General features: G+C 37.4%; 1 protein-coding gene across 4 annotated transcripts in view; it reads left to right on the top strand.

Moving 5' to 3' along the window:
• Positions 1–24,014, top strand: part of RANBP3L (RAN binding protein 3 like) — a 44,329-nt gene that overhangs the window by 5,572 nt on the left and 14,743 nt on the right. For 3 of the 4 annotated variants that reach the window (XM_032415274.1, XM_032415273.1, XM_032415272.1), the window contains 7 exons: positions 15,752–15,810; positions 16,692–16,731; positions 17,233–17,310; positions 18,134–18,208; positions 20,172–20,243; positions 20,582–20,721; positions 23,422–23,525. In XM_032415274.1, coding sequence (XP_032271165.1) covers positions 15,752–15,810; positions 16,692–16,731; positions 17,233–17,310; positions 18,134–18,208; positions 20,172–20,243; positions 20,582–20,721; positions 23,422–23,525 — 568 coding nt within the window. The other variant, XM_032415275.1, reaches the window with a different exon arrangement.

The following is a 24,014-nucleotide window of genomic DNA, read 5'->3' as shown; positions in this document are numbered from 1 at the left end:
GGCTTGTTTTCTATCATGTGTTTTTTAAGAGGAATTCTGTAATAAAAGCTCAGCTAATGATACTTTTTCAACATTTTGGGTGAAAGAAAAAGTGATTTGATTCTATAATGTTCAGACTTTGCTGCATTCATCCTCATTCTTTGTATTTTAGCCACACTCCTCTTGAGGGTTTCAGAAGGCATTTAATTTAGCTTTGAACTTAGTAAAGATAAATATAAAGGTTAAGTGGGGCCTAGTTACTGTGTGATCTAATTTGCTCTGAATCTAAACCATATATTTAGACTGCTGCAAATGCACTATTTCCCTTCAATATATTCTGTAAACATTTATGAATGTACTTAATTTAGAACACCTAAAAAATTTAAGTGCTAAGGATTGAAGACACGACCATGAGAAAGGGAGCCCAGTAGTGGCAAATAATGAAATAATGCCTCCAATATGAAAAGATAATGTGAAATATGTATATTTTGCTTCTCAAAATAGATTTGTATTGGCTTTCCTTTCTGTGATTCTAAAACTGTGATATGGCCTAGACAACATGACATCTTTTGGGTGATACATGTCTAAATGAACAAGGATCAAAGAAGAAGACATACACATATTTCTGTTCTTCTTCCACCAAAGGGAGCCTCAAGGAGGCTAGAATGAGTTTTGTTCTATCTGCAAAACCATTTTACTCGCATTTAAAGGCACAGATTGATGGAAACAAATATAGACCACTTTAAAATAATTAGAAAGGAGAAAGTTCATATTCTATTAGATTTGATCATATTCAAGCTCTCACCCAGTACAGGAATCCTTTCCATTAAAACCTCCTTAATAGATGAAACATATATAAGGATTTGGAAAATATATGTAATGGCTTAAACTTCATTTTCCCACCTCACGGTCATTAGGATGGCTACCATCAAAAGAAAAAAACACCAGAAGATAACAAGTGTTGGCAAAAATGTGGAGAAATTAGAACCCTTATGCACTGTTGGTGGGAATGCAAAATGGTGCATCTGCTGTGGAAAACAGTATGGCAGTTCCTCAAAAACTAAAAATAGAATTATCATGTGACCCAGCAATTCTACTTCTGGGTATATACCCAAAAGAAGTGACAGCAGGGACTCAAACAGATACGTGCACACCAATGCTTGTAGCAGCATTATTCACAAAAGCCAAAAGGTGGAAGCAACCTATCTGTCCATTGACAAATGCATAGATGAACATAATGTGGTATATACATACAATAAAATATTATTCAGCCTTAAAAAGAAAGGAAATTCTGACACATTCTACAACATGGATAAATCTTGAGGACATCATGCCAAATGAAACAAGCAAGTCATGAAAAGATAAATACTATATGATTCCACTAATATGAGATTGCTAGAGTAGTCATTCATGGAGACAGAAAGAATGGCAGTTGCCAGGGGCTGGGAGGGTGACTAGGGAGTTATTATTTAATGGTATAGAGTTTCAGTATTGCAAGATGAATAGGTTCTAGAGATTGACTGCACAAACATGTGAATACAGTCAGCACTATTGAACTGTACACTTAAAAATGATTAAGGTGCTAAATTTTATGGCATGTGTATTTTACCAAAATTATTTTAAAGCCATGGCTGCCCAAATTCATCCCTAATTACATTTCTGAATTTGGACTTAAAAAAACAAAAACAAAACAAAACAAACCTTCATTTTTCCTATTCCTAAAACCAAAACTAGAAAGAAATATCCTGCTCATCTCTGATTCCCAAAAGTTATTTCTTTGAAAACATTAATAAAATTAATAAACTCCTAATTTCCATAAAAAAGAAACAAAGCATTACCAATATCAGAAATGATAGAGAGTGTCATTATAGATCCTATGGCCATTAGGAGGATGATAAAGGAATATTATGATTAATACTGTGCCAGAAAGATGCCCCCCCCAATTCAACAGCCATTCATGTAAAAACTCAAAAAGGAATTAAAATAGAAGGGAACTTCCTCAGCCTGATAAAGAATGTTTTCAAAGAACTGACAGCTAACAAGTACTTTCACTATCAATGAAAGACTTAACACTTTCCTACTAAGATTGGGAAGAAAACAAGTATGTCCATTATAATCATTTCTATTCAGCATTATGGAATAAGACTGAAGGTCCCAGCCAGTGTACTAGGTTAAGTAAGAGAAATAAAAGTCTTAAATATCAGAAAGAAGAGTTAAAACTATATTCACAGATGAATGATAGTCGGTATAGAAAAACCTTTAGGAATCTACTAAAAGAAAAAATACTAGAACTAATAAATGAGTTTACCAAGGTCACAGGATAACAGCATACGAAGTCAATATACAAGAAAAAAAATTGTATTTCTATATATTAGCAAAGAATAATTGGAAATTGAAAAATTTTAAGTATTCTTTTAGTAGTAACTTTTTTATAAAAAAAACTTAAGGATTAATTTAACAAAATATGTGCAAGACCTGTACACTTAAAACAAATAAACATTGCAGAGAGAAGTTAAAGAAGATTAAACTAAATACACAAATTGGAAGGCTCAATATTATTAAGATATCAATCTTCCTCAAATTGATTTAGAGAGTCAAGGCCATCTCAATCAAAATTCCAGCAGACTCTTTTCTTTTTCATTAACAAGCTAATTTAAAATTTATTTTTTAATTTTTCAAAAAGATTTTATTTATTTATTTGACAGAGACATAGCGAGAAAGGGAACACAAGCAGAGGGAGTGGGAGAGGGAGAAGCAGGCTTCCTGCTGAGCAGGAAGCCAGATGTGGGGCTCGATCCCAGGACCCTGGGACCATGACCTGAGCCAAAGACAGATGCTTAACAACTGAGCCATCCAGGTGCCCCGCTAATTTAAAATTTGTAAGGAAATGCAAAGAACCTAAAAGAACTAAATGAAAAGAAGAACAATGTTGACAACTTATGCTTTGGATTTCAAGCTATAATAATCAAAATGGTGTAATATTGGTATAAAGATAGAAAATTGATTATTGAAACAGAAGAGGGAGCCCAGAAATTGACTCATTTATTTTTGGCCAATTGATTTTTGAAAAGATACCAAGATAATTCAAAAAAGGAAAAGGTAGTATTTTTTGTAATAGCTCTGAAACAAATGGCTAAACATGTGACTAAAAATGGACCTCATTATCCTCCTCACACAAAAATTAATTTGAGATGAAATATGAAAATACAAAAGCTTAGTCCATAAAGCTGCTAGAGGAAAACATAGGAAAATACTTTCACAAAATTGGAATAGGTAATTTTTAGGCACAAAAAATAAGTAAACTAGACTATCAACATAAAAAATTGTTGTTGTTTAAAAGACAGCATTAATACAAGAAGAGAGAAGAGTGAGGGTGCCTCAGTCGATTAAGCATCTGCCTTTGGCTTGGGTCATGATCCCAGGGTCCTGGTATGGAGCCCCCCGTTGGGGTCCCTGATCAGTAGGGAGCCTACTTCTCCCTCTCCTTCTTGCTCATGCTCTCCCTTGCTTTCTCTGTCTCTCTCTCTCAAATAAATAAATAAAATATTTTTTTAAAAAAAGGAAAAAAGAATATGTATATATGATATATAGATCTGAAAAAAAGCTTGCAATCAGAATATGTAAAGAACTCAATATAAACAATTTCATTTAAAAATAGGCAAATGATCTGGCAGACACTTTAGAAAAAGGATATACAAAGGTTCAATAAGCACATCAAAAAATGCTCAACATAATTAGTCATCAGGGAATGCAAATTAAAAACACTATGAGATATCACTTTACATCCACCAGAATGGCTAAAATTAAAAACACCAATAATACTGTGTTTCAGAGAACGCGGAGCAACCAGAACTCCCATTTACTGTTGTGAAGTGGTATGACCACTTCAGAAAATAGTCTGGCAGTTTCTTTTATATATAGTTAAATCTGTGCCTACCTTATGATACTCAATTACATTCTTAGGTATTTTCCCAAGAGGAATGGACATGATATGTCCACAAAAAGCTTGCAGAAGGATGTTCATAGCAGATGTTATACCTATGCGCTCCAACATGTGAACAACCCAAATGTACATAAGCAGGTAAATGGATAAGCAAACTGCGGTATGTCCATAGAGTAGAATACTACCCAGTAGTAGAAAGGAATGAATTACTGATGCACGTAACCACACAGATGAATCTGAAATTTCATGACATTTTGAGGGTGAAGACAAGAGGCTGAGCCTATGGGATGAAGGACCGTGAGCCCGGCACACAGGTAGCTCATAGGGCGCTGCTTCACACGGGCTGGAAGCCCTGCCAACAGCATACATTGTAAACCCTATGCTGTGTTACAGAAGGCCATCTACTGAGGATGCTGCAAGACACCTCAGATGGTAAGTTCTCCTAGGAGACCTATCAGATCCCTCTCAAAACTAAGATACTGTGATTTGCCCCTAATTCTTTCAGTCATTTGGATGTTGCCTCCTCAGTTGTGTTGTACAAGCTCTTTGGGAGCAGTCACCTGGGTTTATACCAGGAACCAAGCACAGTGCTCAGGTGTCACCTATAAACAAATCACATTTTGTCATGTGTCAGGCACTGTTTTAAGCACTTTGCATGTGTTAGCTCATTTCTTTATGAAAGTCCCGTGAGGTAGGGAACATCAAGACCTCACAGTTGGGGTCTTGAGCCAAGATCCTAACCCAAGAATGTGCTTTAACACATGTTCACTTCCTCCTAATGGGGGCACAAGACAGATGCTCCACTAAGTACCTGCACACGATCTGAGTGATGGCTGGCCCATGAATCAGTTTGTGGTTCAGTTTAAAATGTGTTGTTATTGAAGTCACCAATCAATTCCTATATCAACTGCTCACCACATCCAGCTGTCTCCCAAAAGGGGGTAGTTGACTCTAAAACAAACAGACAGACAATGCAGCAGTGTTGGTGCAGACACAGCAGCCCAGAGCAAGTTGTTTGCTTACTGGGCTGCAGTTTCCACTGAAATCGAAGTACCTGCACCATCTCCATGTCTTACACTGCATAAAGTGTGAAAGACAGCAATGCACCACTTTTGGAACTGGGCCGATATGGCCTTGGAGAGATGATTTGAGTTTTAACAAAATACACAAGAGGTATCCAAAACTCCAAATTAAAAAGGGGCTAAAGAATTGTCATCATTATCATTCGCTTTTTTATTTAAACTGAGGACTCTGTTCAAAGTGCTGGCTCAACTATTACATTAAATCATTAACTTGAAATCTTAACATTTAGGCAAGCTAAGTTTCACACCTGAGTGCTTTTTAATGAAACCTGTTGGTAAAATTAGCATAATATCCGAAAGTCAGGATTCAAAATGCAGTAAATACCAGTGTTCGGTAAGAAGCTGCATTCCTTCTACCCAACGATCAGATGACTCGCCAATAAGTAAGCACGAGGTCATAGGAGTAAGATCTAGACTACTGGCAAAAGATGATAGTCTGAAGGTGGCTTTTGATACTAACTAAAGCCACATCAAAAGAGCATGAAACATGCATCTGTGTGTTGAGCCAGAAGGAGATAGGAGTTAAACTCTAACTGAGGAAATGAAAACAGACCTATATATTTAAGCAGGAGAGAGAAGAAAGAGATTTTTGTAAGTGGCCTGTATCACTGCAGGATGGGCTTCAGGTCCAAAAAGAACCCAAGGCTAACGGGACACAAATTCCTTTCCCTCAGCAGATGCAGAGAAACTACCAGACTTCCAGACACTATAGCTCAGTAACTTGATTGTCCCTGTCAGGTAGGCATCTGTAATGACTGGTTTAAATAATGGGCACCAACGTTTCTTGTTTTGATAAAAGGAGGTAATTCATGAAGAAGGTATGTGACCATCTGGAGAGGAAAGAGTTAAGCAGGGAGAGCGCCTTCTTGTTGGAAATGGACATTTTTGGTCTAGGGCTGTCTGTCTTGCAGAGAAAAGGAGTCGCAGATAAAGATTTGTGCGCGTATGTGTTTTTATAAACTGAGCATGGGTAAGACTTATACCGGCGCTACGGATTATGAGGAGCTCTTTGTCCAGCAAGACCAAAGGACTTCATTCTCAAGTATGGATTAATGTTTTGGTATTATTTGCCATTTTTCTTTCTGAAAATTGAAAAAGCTAAAGTGAATTAGTAGACATGATTGTTTTGATAGTAGGATGAAGCAAAGTAGATTTTGAGGGACTTGTAGAAAACAACTCTAGCTACAAATATACAGAGAAAGAAACAAAGATTTGGAAAACAAATCTTCAAAAAATACCATAATAGAGGTATCAAATGTCTTTCTATCTTTGTAGACATTTCTCACATTTTAAGGCTTAAATTCAAAATATTGTTATTGCCTATTACCTTGCTCATAGCAGGCAAGTAATGTTTATTAAATGAATCAATACTTTTTTTCCCCAAAAGTTCATCCAAGTGATTAATATTCCTCAATCACTGAATGTTAGAGCTTCAGATTCTACTTAGTCCAACTGATCTTCACTAGAAAACTGAAACCAGAGGAGAGAAATGACTTACTCATAGTTAATAGTTAGGGCAAAGAGCTCATACTGTATTCCTTCTACATCTATCTGAGAATTTCATGATAAAAGGGCCAGCATAAGAAAAAGTATCTAAGATGGGTAAAAAATTAAGACAAGATAAACTTGCATTTTATCTCATTTAAAAATACCCATGGAAAGAGTATTTATTTGTGTAATAATCCTAATACTAAGCATGTAGATAAAATGATGAGTACATTGGGTGGGGGAGAAACAGGAAATGTGGAGGGAGGGAAACACGTGGGGGGGAAGGAACCAGGCGCTAGAGAGAAATATGCAGCCAAATGAGAACAAGGAAAGGAGAAGGCAAATAAAAAAAAAACAACTGATTATAAAAAAAGGTCCAAAATGTGCTACATACATACACTGGGATATTATTCGACCTTATAAAGGAATGAAATTCTTCATGTATGTCAGCACAGATGAACCTTGAAGATACTATGCTCAGTGAAATAAGTCAGATATAAAACAACAAATATTGCATGATTCCACTTACATGAGATGTCCTAGAGCAGTTGGACTCACAGAGTGAGAGAGTTGAGTGTGGTTACGGGGCTGGAGGGGATGAAATGAGCGGTTAGTTCTTTGTGGGCAGAGTTTCAGTTTGGGATGATGAAAAAGTTCTCGAGATGGATGGTGGTGATAGTTACACCCCAATGGGAATATACCTAATGTCACTGAACTGTACATTTTAAATGGTTAAAATAGTAAATTTCACGTTATGTATATTTTTTTACCCAAAAAAAAAAAAAAAAAAAACCTTGAAGAAAAAAATGAATAAATTTAAAGGATTGTTCTCTGTTTTCTTGAGAATTTTTCAAGTCATATAAATTTGAAAAGTGTTTTTCTCTTATAGCATGGTGAGCAAAATGTTTCTGGTAAGTTTTACAAATTGCTACCTGGCCTTTACTTCTGCCAAATTAGCTCTAAATCAATGCAATAAGGTATGTGCAGCGGGCATCACCCTAGTCCTGTCCAGTTCTGTGCCCGAGGGCCAGCAGGGCATTTCAGTGACGATGAACGCCCTCCTGCTGGCTTCTATGAGTTCCCAAGAAGAGAATGAGGTCCGGGCCTTCTGGGCTTATGAACACCTTGGGTGGGCAGCTCTGCTCCTTTCTTCTGGCCTAGGCCTCCAAGGTCTTGTTCTCAGGGGAATAACATCCATTTATTCCTGTGGAAACAAGGAAACAAGGAGCCTTTTCTCCTGCTTGCTCAAAGGCTCAAAGAGGCATAAGTTTAAGGAAAAGAGATTTGGAATTAGAAGAAATTGCAATCAAACTTCTCCATCCGGCCTGTGTCCTTGGAATCCATGGAGGAATTTAAAAATAGTGTGCTTTTTACTGAAGAGGAAAAGCTTAAATTTATCTGAATTCAAAGTATGAAGCTATGCTTCAGCCATATTGACTTATTAATAGTCTGTGTGACGAGTGACTTAATTCTTACTAATATGATACTTTGTGTCAAAATCACCTCTTTAATTTTAGCAGCCTAGAAACACTGGAGAATCACTTAAAAAGATACGATTTTAAACCTGTGCATGTGCCTGTTCAGTATTAATCTTCAACATGTCATAAAACCTAGATGATATTTCTCTTCGCCCTCCTTCAGCAAAATTGAGACACCCATTTCTAACATATGGAAGCAGTTTCACACTGCAAGTTATTCTGAAGGGAAAATACGTGATTTATAAATGCTGTCAAATGAAATATGTATTTCCAAATGGTACCAAGCTGACCAAGCACATCCTAGGACACATTCCACATCTTTATTACCCCATGGGCATAAATGAAGGAACAGTGTCGAGAGAGAAACAAACAGTCCCTTTTGGCATTCTCAATCCGGAAGTCCCACGTTTGTTGCTGGTAAACATATTCAAGTCATCAAAGATTGCAAGTGACCTTATCACAAAATTGTTTCATTTATAAATAAAATAGCACCTTCAAATTACGGAGAAGGGGGTATGCTCTGTCAAGAGTAATACATTCGTCTGAGTTATTTTTGTCAGTGGTTGAATATATATATATATATATATATGTATATATACGTATATATACATATGTATATATATGTGTATATACATATATATAGACGTGGAGATTTTAGATGGCAAGGATCACTAGGCCACTGGTCTGCCGACATTCTCGAAAAACCTCTTTCGTCAGAATGCGAACAGAGAATGGTGAGACTGGGGTGCCTGGGTGGCTCAGTCGTTAAGCATCTGCCTTCAGCTCAGGTCATGATCCCAGGGTCCTGGGATCGAGCCCCGCATCGGGCTCCCTGCTCAGCGGGAAGCCTGCTTCTCCCTCTCCCACTCCCCTTGCTTGTGTTTCCTCTCTCGCTGTGTCTCTGTCAAATAAATTAAAAAAAAAAAAGAAATCTTTAAAAATATAAGAAAGTGGTGAGACTAAGTGAAGCATGTTACGGTGTTTACAGAGGGCAAAACAGAAGTGCAGGGAGACTGACAGAGTCTGAGACCATCTCTCAGCGAGGCTTGTCCAGACCACGGAAGGAGGAGAGCTATCACAGCCCAGGCATATTCACACGGTCAGAAGAGAGGAAGCTGTCCACTAGTCATTGTACTCGCAGTGGAAGCCAGGGGGGAGCCTTGCTTACAGGAAAAAGCTCGAGACTTGGAGTCTGCTCTCGCATGCTTTAGCTGTAAGTATTAGCTGTATGACCTTGGGCACATCCTGTAATTTTACAGCCGTTCTTTTCTCGTGATGAGCACAAGGGTTTAATAACGTACCTTTTGAGAATCCTATAATGCAGTAAGAGCAGCAACTTATTGAGCATTTTGTGTGGGCCAGCCCCTGCCCTCAGCGTTTTGCCTACACCACCTTGCTTGACCCTTACAACTCTGTGAAGACTGTCTTATGCTCTCCGTCTTACAGCTGAGGACACCTGCCCTAGCTCATAGTTAGTACATTCAGGAGATGGAATTTGAATCCAGGTCCGTTTTCTGCCAAAAGCTTAGATTTTTAAAACCATGCATTCGGGCCCCTAGTAGCCTTTTATTTAGTCACCAAAACCTGATATATTTAAATCTGTTTTATAATAGGTGAAGTATGATGCAAATGTAAGTTTTTCTATTACACCAGTGCATAAAATAAGCACCTTGGGAGATCACCAAGGTCTAACTTTTTATACTACTATACTGAGTTAAACACTTCAAAAGGCAAAAGGTTAAAGACTAATTAATCATGACATGCATAAGCATATCATATGGTAGCTACTGTGTTTAAATGAAAAAAAGTAATTCAAAGAGTTACATTTTGACACTGGAATAATAGTAAAATTTAAAGGAGTATGCTATGATATCTATTTAAAAAGTCACTGATCACCCCCAAATATAAAGCACACTGCACATGATGACCACCATCATATTTTGGGGGATAGTTACAGAACACTCTCAAGAATATAAAGCCAGTTTTTTTCCTCACCATTGTGTTTTGATTGACAAAGTGATTTTATACCAGCTGTTCTATACCAAATGATTTAATTAAAATTACCTGTTTTTTAATCTGTGCACTTCTCTACTTATACAGACATTAGTGAAGTAAGTGACTTTGAAAAATAAAAATTTTTCTTCAATTGAATTACTGCTGCTATGAATCTCCAGATTCTAAAATGCAAATGAAATTAATTCACTGGCTATCTCCCACTACCACATAAAACTGGATAATAAATTAAGCAGCACAGTTTAGAGGTGAGGTTGGGTGGGTGCATTCAGCACAGAATTCTCAGGGCTTGGTCCTACCTCCAGAAGGGTAGCAAGGTTTATATTTGACACAACCTCTGAGTCTTCTTGTTTCTTGCTCACACCAGAGACTTTTATTATCTCTATGCCTTGGTTTTCCAAAATTGGTCCGTGTCTAGATCTAGACCAATGTACAAACCAGTGGAGGAAAGAGTCTAGATTCTTTAGAACTTACAATGAACAGATCTCTTGAAGATTATCAGCATGAGAAGCAGATGTGTTCAGAAAATTGGATGCACTGGATAAACTCTGGGTGATGACGGTTGTGTTCAGTGGATTGAAAGAGACTTTTCTCATCTTCTCTAATTTCTTAATCTGATATGATTCCCATTTTGAAAATGAGTGACTTCTTTATTAGCATGGTGTTGACAAGAAGAGCAATAGCTTTCCTGTGCTATTCTAATGTCGATTCTTTTTGTCTCTAGTGTGCACTTCTCATAATGAATCAAAACTAGAAATGCTAGATTTCTTAGAGTGGGCAGTTAGTAACTTCATTTTTAACAAGAACTTAAAGCAGCTCAGAAAATTTAGAAGTTGATTGAAAGGGTGAGTGTTTTTCCCTTCTACTTCATACACTGTATTTATTACAACAGTTTTGTATTTATAGTACATAAAATTGGTTATGACTTCAGCAGCAATGACCAGGGCTGGAATCATTCCAGCAGGGTCCATTCATCCTGTGTCTCAAGTTGAGCTAGTGCTTTGTGAATCAGCCTGGAAACTTCCTGTGTAAACTGCCTCTGTTTTCCTCTGGGATCCTGGTTATTTTATCTTCAAGGCAGTATAAAGCATCTCATAACATAGAACCAAGAGTGTCCCATCATAGTTCATAATGCCAGTCTGTGGCCCTACCACCTGCTCTTGTAAAGACTTACTTTTTTATATGTTGGTGGATGGGTGATTTGTTGTTTATTTCGTTCCTTTTGCATTTTTATAGAGCTCCTCCGTGTATGGCTGGAAATAAGTACAGAATGTCTCATGCTTGGGCTTCCCTTGTAAATTGGCACAGATTCCTTTAGCTTCTGGGGTTGCAACTTGCCCTTATTAGAACTGCCTTGGATTATTTTAATATAAGGTTAAGTTTGTGTTTTTTCTTTAAAAAAAAATCAAGGTTATGATTCAGACCCTCTGTGTCTCCTCTTTCCAGGGTCTCATACAGAGATTAAGGTCACTTGCTATGATTTGTCTATTTTTTCTACAGAAGATCTCATTTTTAGACTTGAAACTGCAGGTGTTTCAGATTTTTGTTGAGGAATCTCAGTACCATGGAAAGGTTTTTGATGTAGTTTATGCTTTCAGCCTAATGTTTTGCCTTGCAGAAATGAACATTTTAATTAACATTTAATAATCTCAAACAGAGACATTTTCTAAGAACATCTTTCAAGAAAAAAAGTCAGATCTCAGACATATCAAAGCAGCAAACCAACTTTTGCATCAGAGAGGAAATCATTAATTGCTTCAAGCAAAATATCTGAATGACTGATTTCAATATCAATGTCAATATTTTAATATCCTTACTACAGGGATTTCTTTTTAAGTCTTCAGAGTAGCCCTTGACTTCACCCTACATTGAGTCGCAACAATCATAGTACGTAGTTTGAGTAGTAATCATTTTCTCATTAATTGTCAGGTTACTCAGAGCATCTGGAGGGTTAGTCACTGACTCCACGAGTCTCCACTGCCATCTTCCTAAATTTGGTCTTGGGTGATAGAAACCGGGAGTAGTCTATAGTACTACTATAGATGTATATGTATTTATCTATATATACATCACCTGGGGATCATGTCAAATACAAATGCTCATTCTGTAGGTCTGGGGTGGGGCCTGAGAGTCTGCATTTCTAACAAGCACCCTGTAATGCTACTGGTCAATCTGGACCACTTGTTGAGGACCAACAATCTCTGAAACTACGTATGGGCCACAGCCTGAATTCAGGAACTTCCTGATATTAAAAGCAGAAGAAATAGAGGAGCTCAACGAGGAGAAGTGAGAAGGAAACTAGGGGTAAGAATAAGGTAATGAGTGAAAGGAGAAAGAAAGACTCTTGAGGAACAATGAGACATTTCCCCCAGACTAACATGAGTCTTGGGGTGCCTGCGTGTAACATTGGACGGGAGACGAGGAGGGCAGGGAATCGGACTTTTAGTGAATGTCTTCTGTGCACACTGCAGTCTGATATATTGCTATATGTTTATGCATGGATGGATAGCTAGATCGATGGATAGATATGGAATATACTGTAAATATCCGGATATATAGAGAGATGTGTGCTTATATGGAGAATGGATGGATGGATGGATAGATAGACAGATGGACAGATGAGGTTCTGCTTTGTTCCAAACAGGTTTGAAGAGGGAGCTGTACTAGGTGCTCCCATATGCATATACTGCTTCAGTCCTCAGGACAAACTTTTAAAAAATATATACAGAGAGAGGTGATAAAGCTGAGGCTTAGAGTAATTAAAAACAAAAACAAAAACAAAACCAAAAAGCAGCTCTAGGACTATTCGACTTCAGAGCTCGGAAATCCATGCTTTGACCAGTCCCAGAGCCGGCCACAAGCAAGAGAGGCAGGGGCATAAAGAGCAGTACTGGAGCCTGGGGTAAGAGTGCACAGGGAGAAGAAATTAGAGAAGAGGATGTGGCAGACATGTGGATAGGTCCGGGAAGACGGGGAAAGGAAAATGCAGGACCTGCCAGGGCCTTGGTCCAAGTGGATAGTTCCAGTCCTGGTAGCAATTAAGGAGTGACCCATCTGGCAGGGCCTGCCCCTCCGCAGGTTGCCACTCTCTTTCCTGCCAACACTGTTTCCATAACCTTTCTGGCCCTGGCTAGACTAGCCTGGTTCTACCCAGCGTGGACGATTCAGTTTTCACCTTTCCTGAACTACCAATGCAGCAAAGAGGCGGTCTGCAGGACTCTACGTGGGAGAGACTGTGTAGCAAGAACTTGGCGCCCCTAGCAGCACCTACCCCCACCCCCACTGGGACTCTGAGTCAATGGTACTCCAGGTTCAGGGTCTTCCTCCTCTTCTGGATCTGCTTTTGGCTCCATGGATCCTTTTGAACCTCCTTCTCTGAGATGATTCGTTGAGAAAATCCTCCAGTTACTTGCCCAGATGAAGCAGTTTTCTCAGAGACCGTCAATTAAACATAAGGAAATCAGGGCAGGGACAAGGCCTCACAACCCATGTAAAATTGGGGGAGGGGAAATTATGGTACATATTAGAAGAGGAGAAAAAGAAGTTTATATTCACTCACCTTCAGCCTCATCTTGTACCATATTTCCCCTCTCTCTTGCCTTGCAAGGTGTCTTGTACGCAGTCAACCCTCAATACACATTTTTTGAATAAATGGGTTGATTAATGAATACATCAGAAAGAAAAAAGGCTAAATTTAAAAATATAAAATCATAAGAACCTTGTTTTATTTTGAAATTTTCCTACTGGGTCAAGTACGAAAACTGTTATGGATCTGATGGCTTGATAAATGTGCTTACTTTTGGCATTGTCTTTGGAGCCAAAAGAGTTGCTTGGGAGAATCAAGATGGAGGAGGAGGTGTGGAGAGACTCTGCTTTCCAATCCCTGAACTCGCGTGTCAAGGAGAGACGGTGGCTATGCTGAGGTTACTGTACCTCCCATCAGACAATGTATACCTCCATCCTAGCACAGTGGCTGGCACAAAAAAGATGCTCAATAAATATTCACTGAATTAATGAATAAAAGTGATCATATGTCCTTCAAGCTGCAAGTAACCCTTAATGCTGCCCAGAAGATTGCTTTTGCCTGTGTTTAGCTCAATGTTTTGATCAAGGGAAAGTCAACCTGTCCTTTGTCTAAGATTAGGCCTCGTCATGTTATTTTAGGCCTAACGATCCTAAGTCCAGTTTAGAAGAGGCCAATTTATAATTCTAATTCATAAGTATTCCCCTGAACATTCATGAAGACTATTTTCTTTTGAAGTCAATAGAGTCCTCATTTCTTAAATCTAATGTAATTGCTGGAAGAGGAGCTTGTTCGAGAAGGAACAAAGAATTGAGCTATAGTTTAATATGGATGGGAATGCCGATATGTTCTTGCGCATTTTCTGCTGGGGCTCGCTTGGCTCCAAGGGAAGACAATGGGGTAAGCACTTGCATGAAAAAGTGAACGGTTTACCTCACTGGACTGAAAAAAGGTACCCAAGGTCATGGGACCCAGGAGCTTGGCAAGGGTAGTCTGGCAGAGTTTTGACACTCTCTTATGGGATTAGATTATAGGGAACTGGAGAACCCCTTTCTGGCATATAAAAAAAAAATGTAATTGTCTGGTAGTACCTTGAAACTCAGTAAGGGTTTTATTTATTCAGCCCAGGGATGGCAAATTACCTTGGCTTGTATGGCAGGACAATATATTGATAATGGCTGCTGGAAACCTATAATGAGAAAAATTCTGAGATCATATTTGGGCTCATTAAGAAAGAGTTGTCATTTATACTTCAATTTAAAAAAGAAAGAAAGAAAGTGTTGTCATAAGTTGGCAATGTCAGCTAAGAGTTTTGGAATGGGGATTGGTGGCATGCCCCGTATTTAATATCCTTTCTTTAAAGATTTTTTTCTCCTTTTTTTTTTTTTTTTGGTCTTGTAAAAATCTAAGTAATCATATCCAAAAATTCATTTAATTGTCCCATAAGCTCCGTGAGATAAGTACTGTTATAATCTTCATTTTGTTTTCAGATGAAGAAACTAAAGGTACAAACATATTATTTCCCCAAGTATTAGTGCCCACCTAACTTCAGGGCCCAGGCTTTTAACAAACATGTCATTTTCCCTTAGAATTCTGGAGTGCTGATATTTAAGGTTGTTATCACCCTACAGTAAATGAGTTTCTCTCTGTTGTCTTACCTAAGATAGGAAAATATAAAAGATTAATAAGGTCAGCAGGGCTAAAGGCAAAAGACTAAGATTAATTCCTAGTCTAAATATTGAAAACATGGCTTAGTATATGACTACTCCAATCAAGGAAATATGGATTATTTCTGGATCATTCTAAGGATGGAACACAATACATCTATACCATTTTTACCTTGAGATCCAACCCAAGTAGAAGAACTATTCTTAGATGAGATTTTTCACCCCTTGCAATTTTTCATTCTAAAAGCAAAGATGTTAATCATGATGTCCTAATGATATTCTAAATGCAGGTAATTATACTTTGTTTTCCTTAAACACTTAAAGTGTTCTTTTAATGGAATGATCTCACTATTTATGGAAACACATTATTATCGCTTTCCCCAAGTATTTATTTCTGTAATTAACTGTTAAAATCATTTGTAAATACACAAGTTATAGTGTCCACGTAAAAACAGTTTGGATTTTACCCAAAGGCAGGAAAAATACAAAACAAAACAAAAAATCTTCAAATATTCTTAGCTGGTGTTAGAAATGTCCGAATAGACTTTGACTTTTTGCCTGTTCTCTTTCTTTTACAGAAAAATCTGTCATTGCTCAACCAATATTCGTTTTTGCAAAGAGAGAACAAACTTTTAAGGTAAGATCAAGCTAATTTTCTTTGTTTGACTTTTACTTTGACAAAGAAAATGATGTTTCAAAGAAGCTAGTGATGCTGAATGATACCATGGTTGCCTTAGTTTATCCTCTTGCTCTTCACATAGCAGAGCAGTGCCTCTAGAATATTTATATAGTAGGTTTTTACTGGCAGCAATTTGGCCTAAGTGGGAGGCCAGAGGCCTGCCTTGTCTTGAAGCTATGAATAACATGCCATCTTTACCAAAATTATAGGGTTTATTTGGAGTGACTTGGAAGGGGGCAGAATGAAAGAAGTTAGCAGGGTCGAGACTCCTCGTGGGTCTCCACCACTGACCTCGCTTAAAACCGGGGATAAAATAGGTTCTAAACTTCGTTGCTTGATTCAAAAGGGATCTTAAGGACCCTATCTGCATCATACTTTAGTACCACCTGCTTTGAAAGACCAACGATAAGATTAATAGCTTTCCCACTTTAGCTTGATTAGTATTTTCCTGTTATTTGTTCCCACTTATGCGAGTCATTTACCCTACTACCCACAAAACTCACTAGAGAAGCTCAAACCCCAAGCCCTGGTCGAAAAGCCAGTTTCCTGGGCCCCACCCCAGGCCAACCGCTTCAGATCTCGAGAGCTCGGTTTCGCAATCTTCCTTTTAAACAAGTTCTGACAAGGGATTCTGCAGTCACTGAAATACAAAACCGCTAAGACTAAGACTTTGCTTTGTCTTGAATATATGCCTAGGAGTAAAGGAGTAAAGGTGAGTGGCTTTGTCCTGGCCTAGCTGAATAGACCTGGCTTTTGAGAATTCTCTTCTAAAGTGACAGGGTAGAATTCTGACGTAAAAACAGCACTCAGCTCTCATCGGCAGCTTTGTTTCCTTCCAGAGACCTGCAGAAGACACCGCACGTGAGGCAGCAGAGCATGGTAATGACTTACATCCTGTATTTCAAAACCAATCTTCAGACAAAGAAAATAAGCAGGCACAAGTATTTTGGCATGTGGCAAGAACTGGGTAAAACTTCATGGTTTTGCTTGTGTTTAAACACCAAAATAAACTGGCTTTTGTTTTGAAAGATGACACGTAGGTCCCAAGAACACTGACGTTAGCAAAGCTAAGGTCCCTTCTTTCTGCATTGCCTGGGTCTCAACCTACCAAACACATTCTCTACACAATCTCAAAAGTCATATGCAGTTTCTTGCCGAAGCCACTTGTTTCTAAGTGTTTCTTAGGAGGATGATATGCCTATCGCTTTATAATCACCAAGCTATTAACCCCAGCATTTAAACTTGGGCTTCAGGAGTTAACATGTTAGCAGATGATGATCTATGTAGGCAAAAGGTAATTCTATTTATTCTTCCATATCTTGGGTTGAGGATAATTTGTTATTGCCAGCAATTTTACCCGTCATGTTGAATTTCTTGCAGAATGTAATGGTTTTCTAAGAAAGCGTGTACGGTCTTCATCTTTTACTTTGCGTACTACAGACCCTCAGTCCCAAGGAGGTAGGTATAGACCTGACTGTTGGCTGTTCACTGTTATGTTTTCTCTGAGTGTGAAATTACTGAGAAACTTTTCAAATGGAAATGTTTAAAAGCCTACCCGTCGGAGAGTGTTTATAATAAATTATTGTATGAAAATAGCAGTCTATAAGATGGATTGTACAGTGAGTCACTATTTAAAAATTCAGTTTATCAACATTGGATGAAAGATGGAAAGGACATCAACCATAATGTCAGCAATGGTTATCTTAGGTAATGGGATTACAGGCAATTTGGGGTTTCCCACTCACTCTGCATTTTGTCATGTTTCCAAAGTGTCTGCATTAAGGATGCATTAGCTTTGTAATTAGGGGAAACTGACATTTCTCCCTAAGTTACCATCTACTTAAACAAATAGATGTCTGCCTTGAAAAGAACACTTTAAGAACATCATATACTGTATTCTGAGTAAACCAGTAACTCAGTTTGCCTCTCTTCTACACTCAAAGCACTCCGTGATTCCTTTTATACATGACCGCATTGTCCTCTGCCTTGTAAGAAAGCTATTTCTGTGTATGTCTATCCCCTCCACTGTGCCTTCCTTGAGGTCATCTTCCTGCCTGATAGAGTGTCTTACACACGGTGAGCACTCCAATATTTATTGAATCAAATAGAAATTAATTTATAATTCTCACCACAAGCCCATTTTATTTCTATTGATTAAAAAAAATACAAAACCTTTTCTAAATTAGTGATACAGAAATTTTTCTGAAATAGCAAAAGTCCAAATCAAAAGAAACACAAAAACCCACTCCCTCACTGACTTCAGTTTGCAATTTGCTTCTAGCATCAACCTTGTTCCAGAATCGAATGAGATCATCATCCTTCACCAACCTCCTGACCTTCCCCCCTTCTGGGCCAGGTAATAAACTGCTTCCAGAACCTCGAGCCTGACACTCTGACTTTTCAAAATTCATTCTCATTGATGGTGTGCTTTCTTACTCAGCTACTATAAAATGCTGGCATTTTAGTGGCAAATAAAATAGAGGCAAAGTATGATTAGAAGAATGCCTTATGAATTCCAACTCCACAAATCCAGACAGTGCATCTGTTTATTTTTGGCAGAAATTTTGAATTTGATGATGTTTTTAAGGAATTCATGTTTATGATAGCAATATGTTATATAAGGCAGCTCCATAAGATAACTTGCTTTATTTTACTCATTATTATTCATCTGTACAGTTTATAATATATACAGTACTCAAAATATACAGCTATACTTTATTTTATTTAAAAGATTTTATTTATTTATTTGACAGAGAGAGACACAGCAAGAGAGTGAACACAAGTAGGGGGAGCTGGAGAGGGAGAAGCGGGCTTCCCGCAGAGCAGGGAGCCCAATGTGGGGCTCGATCCCAGCACCCTGGGATCATAACCTGAGCTGAAGGCAGACACTTAACGACTGAACCACCCAGGCGTCCCTACAGCTATATTTTAAATTCTTATTCTAAAGTTTATGCTTTAAGTGAATATTCTAAGGTTTAGAATATGATTCCTTTTATTTTCATTTATTTTTTTAGAATATGATTACTTAACCTTTTCACTAAAACATTACTTCTTTTTATTTGAAATTTATAGTGCTTTGCTAAGTAAATCTATCTTATCATAAAATATTTGAAATGGTTGGAACATTACATTAAAATTACAATTTTATATTCTTTTTGTTTTTGTTTCTACTGAACAACCAGCTGCCTTTTCCAAGTTAAGCTTGCCACTAAGAAATAAAAAATACAAACTATTCACTTCCTTTTAAATGATCCCTCTCTACCTGGGAGCCATAGGGTTTTCAAACTAATGTATTTATATTCTTACTAATAATTCCAAACATGACTGAGCAACATATATGTCAGATACCTTTCAGATACAGAAGAAATACTTTCAAGCTCAATAGACCCCCTTTAAACCTGACTGACAAGTTACAGACATTAAGAGGAATAGGGGCCCTAATCCTAGAGAATTTGTTTTATTGTATTTGTGCCTAAAGTGAAGGGATGGATGTAAGTTATCTGAATAACTGTTTCAATTATTTTAAATTAGACATACACATACAAAAAGATTAAATAAAGGAACATTGATATCAGTAAGTACCATTCCATTTTATGTTGTGTGGAATGTTGGTGGTATTGGAATGGAGAAAAATAGTACAATTTGATATGGCCCATTTGTTACTGGTTTTTAATAATAAAGGTCATAAAGCATTTAATTGAACTTTGAATTAGAGAAGCAATTTACCCCAACATTTATAATATGTTTTAATACTTAGAAGAAGCAGTTCTTATTCTTTTCTCATTTCCATTAATCAAATGCTCAAAGGTTGCCGTTTCTGCAATTTGCAAGCAAGAGGTGGGTGATCTCTTTGAAATGTATAATAATCCTATACTTGCAGCCACCACCATAGTCTTATGCCACCAACACACTTGATAGAAAAATCCCCTAGCATGACAGTCATCTCTCTCTAGGTATCACTAGATTGGGGAGAGTGGCAGAATTTGCTAATAGTTTTGTAACATTTTATAAGAAATACATATTAATGCACACAGAGGGTTCACTACCATCAGATTTTATAATATGTATTCATTTCAGTACTCATTTTCGTGACTCTAAAAAAAAGTGCCTGTTCTATTAGTGGACCAACTTTCATCTATATCTCTGAAAGTAAACAGAACTATGTGGCAAAACTCACTGCCATCACCCATTTTTAGCACAGGGCACAGCCTACAGTTGTTAGTGCCAACAGCGACATCTACTGGTGAGTTTAGTACAGGACTGTTAAAACCCGGATTCTGTAGAAACTGACCCTTTGTGCTAAATATTTTTTCTTACAGTGAAGAAAAACAATGTTTTTATGACATCAACTCTTGTGCAAAGGAATGTGGATATGAACAGTACAGATCAAGGTATGTAGTTTATTACAAGAGCCTCTGAAATTTTACATTTTACGTTTATATTTTAATTTGTTGTGTGTGTGTTGGGGTCCGGAGGTAGGGCCAAGTGACAAAACGTGAAAAAACAAATTTGGTAAGCCAAGTCCCATGGCCAAAATGAATAGGTACTGGGTAAAAGTGAGGGCAGAAGTAAGCATTAAGCAATTCACTGGCTATTTTGACATTGATCAGTTAACATTAATCCCTCATTTAATGATGACTTTAGAAAACAAACATTAAATTAGTCAAAAATATGGAGGAAGAAGTATTTCACTAAAGATATATTGACTCTTTAATTCTGTTCTTTTAAGGTCCTGTGAAACATTCTGAACATGTCCTAAGGCCTGCTATTTTGCAGCCACCTCAAGCTCAAAGGTGTGAAAAAGTAAGAAAAACATTTGGACACAATACCTTGGAATCCTGCAAGACTAAGGAAAAAACAAAAAATAAGGTAAGAAAACCTCCTATGGTGGGATTGACATCAAGTTTCCATCTTTCATTTAGTAGATTATTGTGGGCTCTACATTCAGAGTTAGGGGCTGCCTGACTTTTGTTCTGTTGCTGAAGCAGACTATAGATAGCAAACAGCCCTCGGTGAGCTAATTAAAGTTGTCCTCTTAAATTGGAGAGTTGTTCCTAGGAACTAGTTTTGTGGTTTCTCCTAAGCTGTAAAGTTGAGGCCCTTTTGGTAGAAACCTCTGGGCTCCTGTTCTAGTGCACTGACCCCACATGAGAACAGGGGGAGCAATGAGATGGCCAGGACCAGGAGCCACAAGTCAAAAAAGGAACAGAAGTTTTCTGCATCCCCAGCTGGTCGACATCCCAGTGTGGCTTTGCCAGTTTAGGTCACACCGGGGATCCATCCAGACCCATCTTCATGGATAACGGGAGCAGAGGACTACCTGCACGGAGTTGGGAATTGGGAGGACTGGGGAAGCTTCTGAAGACAGAGAAGAAGTCTCCCTTCCAATGGTTGTGGGTGGCTGAATCCCTCGCTGTGGGCCTTTCTAGGGAGATTGATTGTCATTTTGCTCAAGCCATGCAGATATGGGTTTGGGGATATTCTGTTGCCATGTCTTCCAGAAGCCAATACTTGAGAGGAATGGCACCCAAGATTTTCAGAGTAATTCCATCTTTCATTTGTTTCCAGCTGGACTGTGGAGGGTTGGTCACCTGTTTTGTTTTGTTTTTCCATACTGAACATGAAGACAGTGACACATGGAAATTAAAAAAACCAGTCATTTCGTCAATGCAATGAAAAAAAAATCAGATTGGTACTAATCCTACCTCTGTCCATATCTAACTTAGGTTTACATTCTTGGACAAAGCACCCAATCTTCTCTTTTTAACAGTGAAGTGAGAGAGTTGAACTTGGTCAGCATTTGACAATGTTTTTGTAATTCCAAACATTTTTGTAAGATATGATCTCATGAGACTCATTATGAATTTTAAAAATCATTTCATTATTTCTGCATGGCATATGGCGTGATTTTTAAGTAAAACATATTTTAAATTTCAAATAGGTAGATTATTAAATGTTTTCGTTTAAATATAACCTAGTAATCATAACCATATTACATAAATTCTCACTTTTATCCATTTAATAAGTGATGCATGTTGTTTAGTTTGTGTTAAGGTATGTAAGAAAAAGTATGGATGTGTTGACTAATTTCTAAAATGTTATTATGTTGCAAATGATTTTGGAACAGGATGTACTATAAATTATAGATTAAATTTTTTGTTACATGTTATGATATAAAAAGTAAATCAATGTTTCTTCTTTGGCATGGCTTATTGAAATATTGCATTATGTATTTTAAAAATAAAATTTATTAATATTTTTCTTGCATTTTCCTTCTAAATGATAAAGAATAAGAGAAATTTTCAGGTAATTGTAAGCATTTCTTCTTGAATGCTTGAACATATGAAAGCACTTTTTCCTATTTAGTGAACAGCTTCACTGTATGTGCCCATTATTGAATTTTCTCTAACAATGACCTTTGAAGAGTTAAAGACATACTATATAAAATGCAATGTAAGAACTCTGACAAAATAATGAAACTTATAGATCTAGGGAAAATTATCTCTAGGTGAATTTCATAGAACTATTATTTTCATGTTCCTTAATGACTTGTATATAAAATCAGAGCAATTTTTATTCATTGTCATTAATCAATGGTCACTTATTATGTATAATTTAAATAATATATGCCTAATAAAAACTGTTTTAAGTACAAAGGAGTAAAAACTACTATTTTGGCTAAGAGATAAATCATCTGAGTGAATCACGAGCATGCACTTTGATCTCTGCTAACCAACAACATATATTCTCTTCATACATACTTCTCAGCTCTCAAATTCTGTTATAAAGGGAAAAATGCTCAAAATTATTTTTATTGATTGGTATAAAATTAAAGTGGAAGCAGACCGCAACTACCTTTAAAGATATGAACTCCTTGCAACATCTTTGCAAACCCCTGCTGGGGGAAGGGAGGTGTTCATAAAACATTGGAGATACTAGATCCGATCATTTAAGGGCTCCTTCCAGTTCTAAAATTGCTCACGTCTTCATTTATACATTAATCAGGTAATGTACATTTGCATATACATCAGACAGAGTAACTAGTTGATTAAGTTACCAGCCAAAAATTTTTAGATGAAGAGATGAATGGGATTTCCTCTAATGTTTAATGACCATGCTGGTGAAGCTCTTAGGGTGTTTTGGGGATTAAATAGTCCTGAAGGATATATCTATGAAGCTAAAAATGAGAATTAACTCCATGTGGCTAAAAAGATAAAAGTAACAAAAGGAGGTGCGATTTCTGAATATGATGGCAAAGGGCATAGTCCCTGATGTCAGACAAACCCTGGCTCTGAGGTCAGCCCATTCATGGTTGCCCATACCTGGCCAAGTTATTTAAACTCATTAGGTCAGTTTACTCATCTGTAAACTATAAAATGTAGATGACAGACATACAACCTATACAGAGATGTTGTGAGGAGTAAATGAGATAATGTACAAAAAATGCTTGGGGAAGTACTTGAACATAGTAACTTTTTAACACATTTAACTGTAACTATGTTTCCTTGTCTGATGCTCCTCCCTTAAGGCAATTGAAAGGAACTTTCTGATGGATTGCCTTTCTTTCAGATTTCTGAGGGGAACCCTTCTTTGCTAAGTGAAAATTTACCAAGTGCCAGAATTTCAGTCCAGCTGACTACTAACCAGAATTGTTTAGGTGCTACATCAGTAGGGTAAGTTAATGATGAGGACACAGAAAATATATCCTTTTATTATTGCTTTTTTTTATCATTATAATCATTTATGGAAAATAGCTTTCTGATGTTGCACAGATAAATTGCTAAGATTTCTTTTTTTTAAGATTTTATTTATTTATCTGAGAGAGAGAGAACATGAGCTGGAGGAGAGGCAGATGGAGAGGGAGAGGCAGACTCTCCACTGAGCAGGGAGCCCGATGTGGGGCTTGAACCCAAGACCCTGGGATCATGAGCTGAGCCAAAGGCAGACACTTAACTGACTGAGCCACCCAGGTACCCCAAATTGCTAAGGTTTCTATTTGAGATTTTATAAAGGACACAAGTTTACAATGTTTTTCAAAACGTCTCTAATATTTAAAGATTATCATATTAATATTGGATTATCTCCATTGCTTTGTTGACTTGGGTGAGAATATTTCAAAAACATACAGTTAAATTTTTAGTTAGGAATTAATTATCTGGCTG

Source organism: Phoca vitulina, unplaced genomic scaffold (assembly GCF_004348235.1).
Source record: "Phoca vitulina isolate PV1807 unplaced genomic scaffold, GSC_HSeal_1.0 scaffold17, whole genome shotgun sequence".
NCBI classification, from domain to species: Eukaryota; Metazoa; Chordata; class Mammalia; order Carnivora; family Phocidae; genus Phoca; species Phoca vitulina.
Note: the sequence above shows the minus strand (reverse complement) of the source record. Positions and strands in the feature narration are given on the sequence as shown.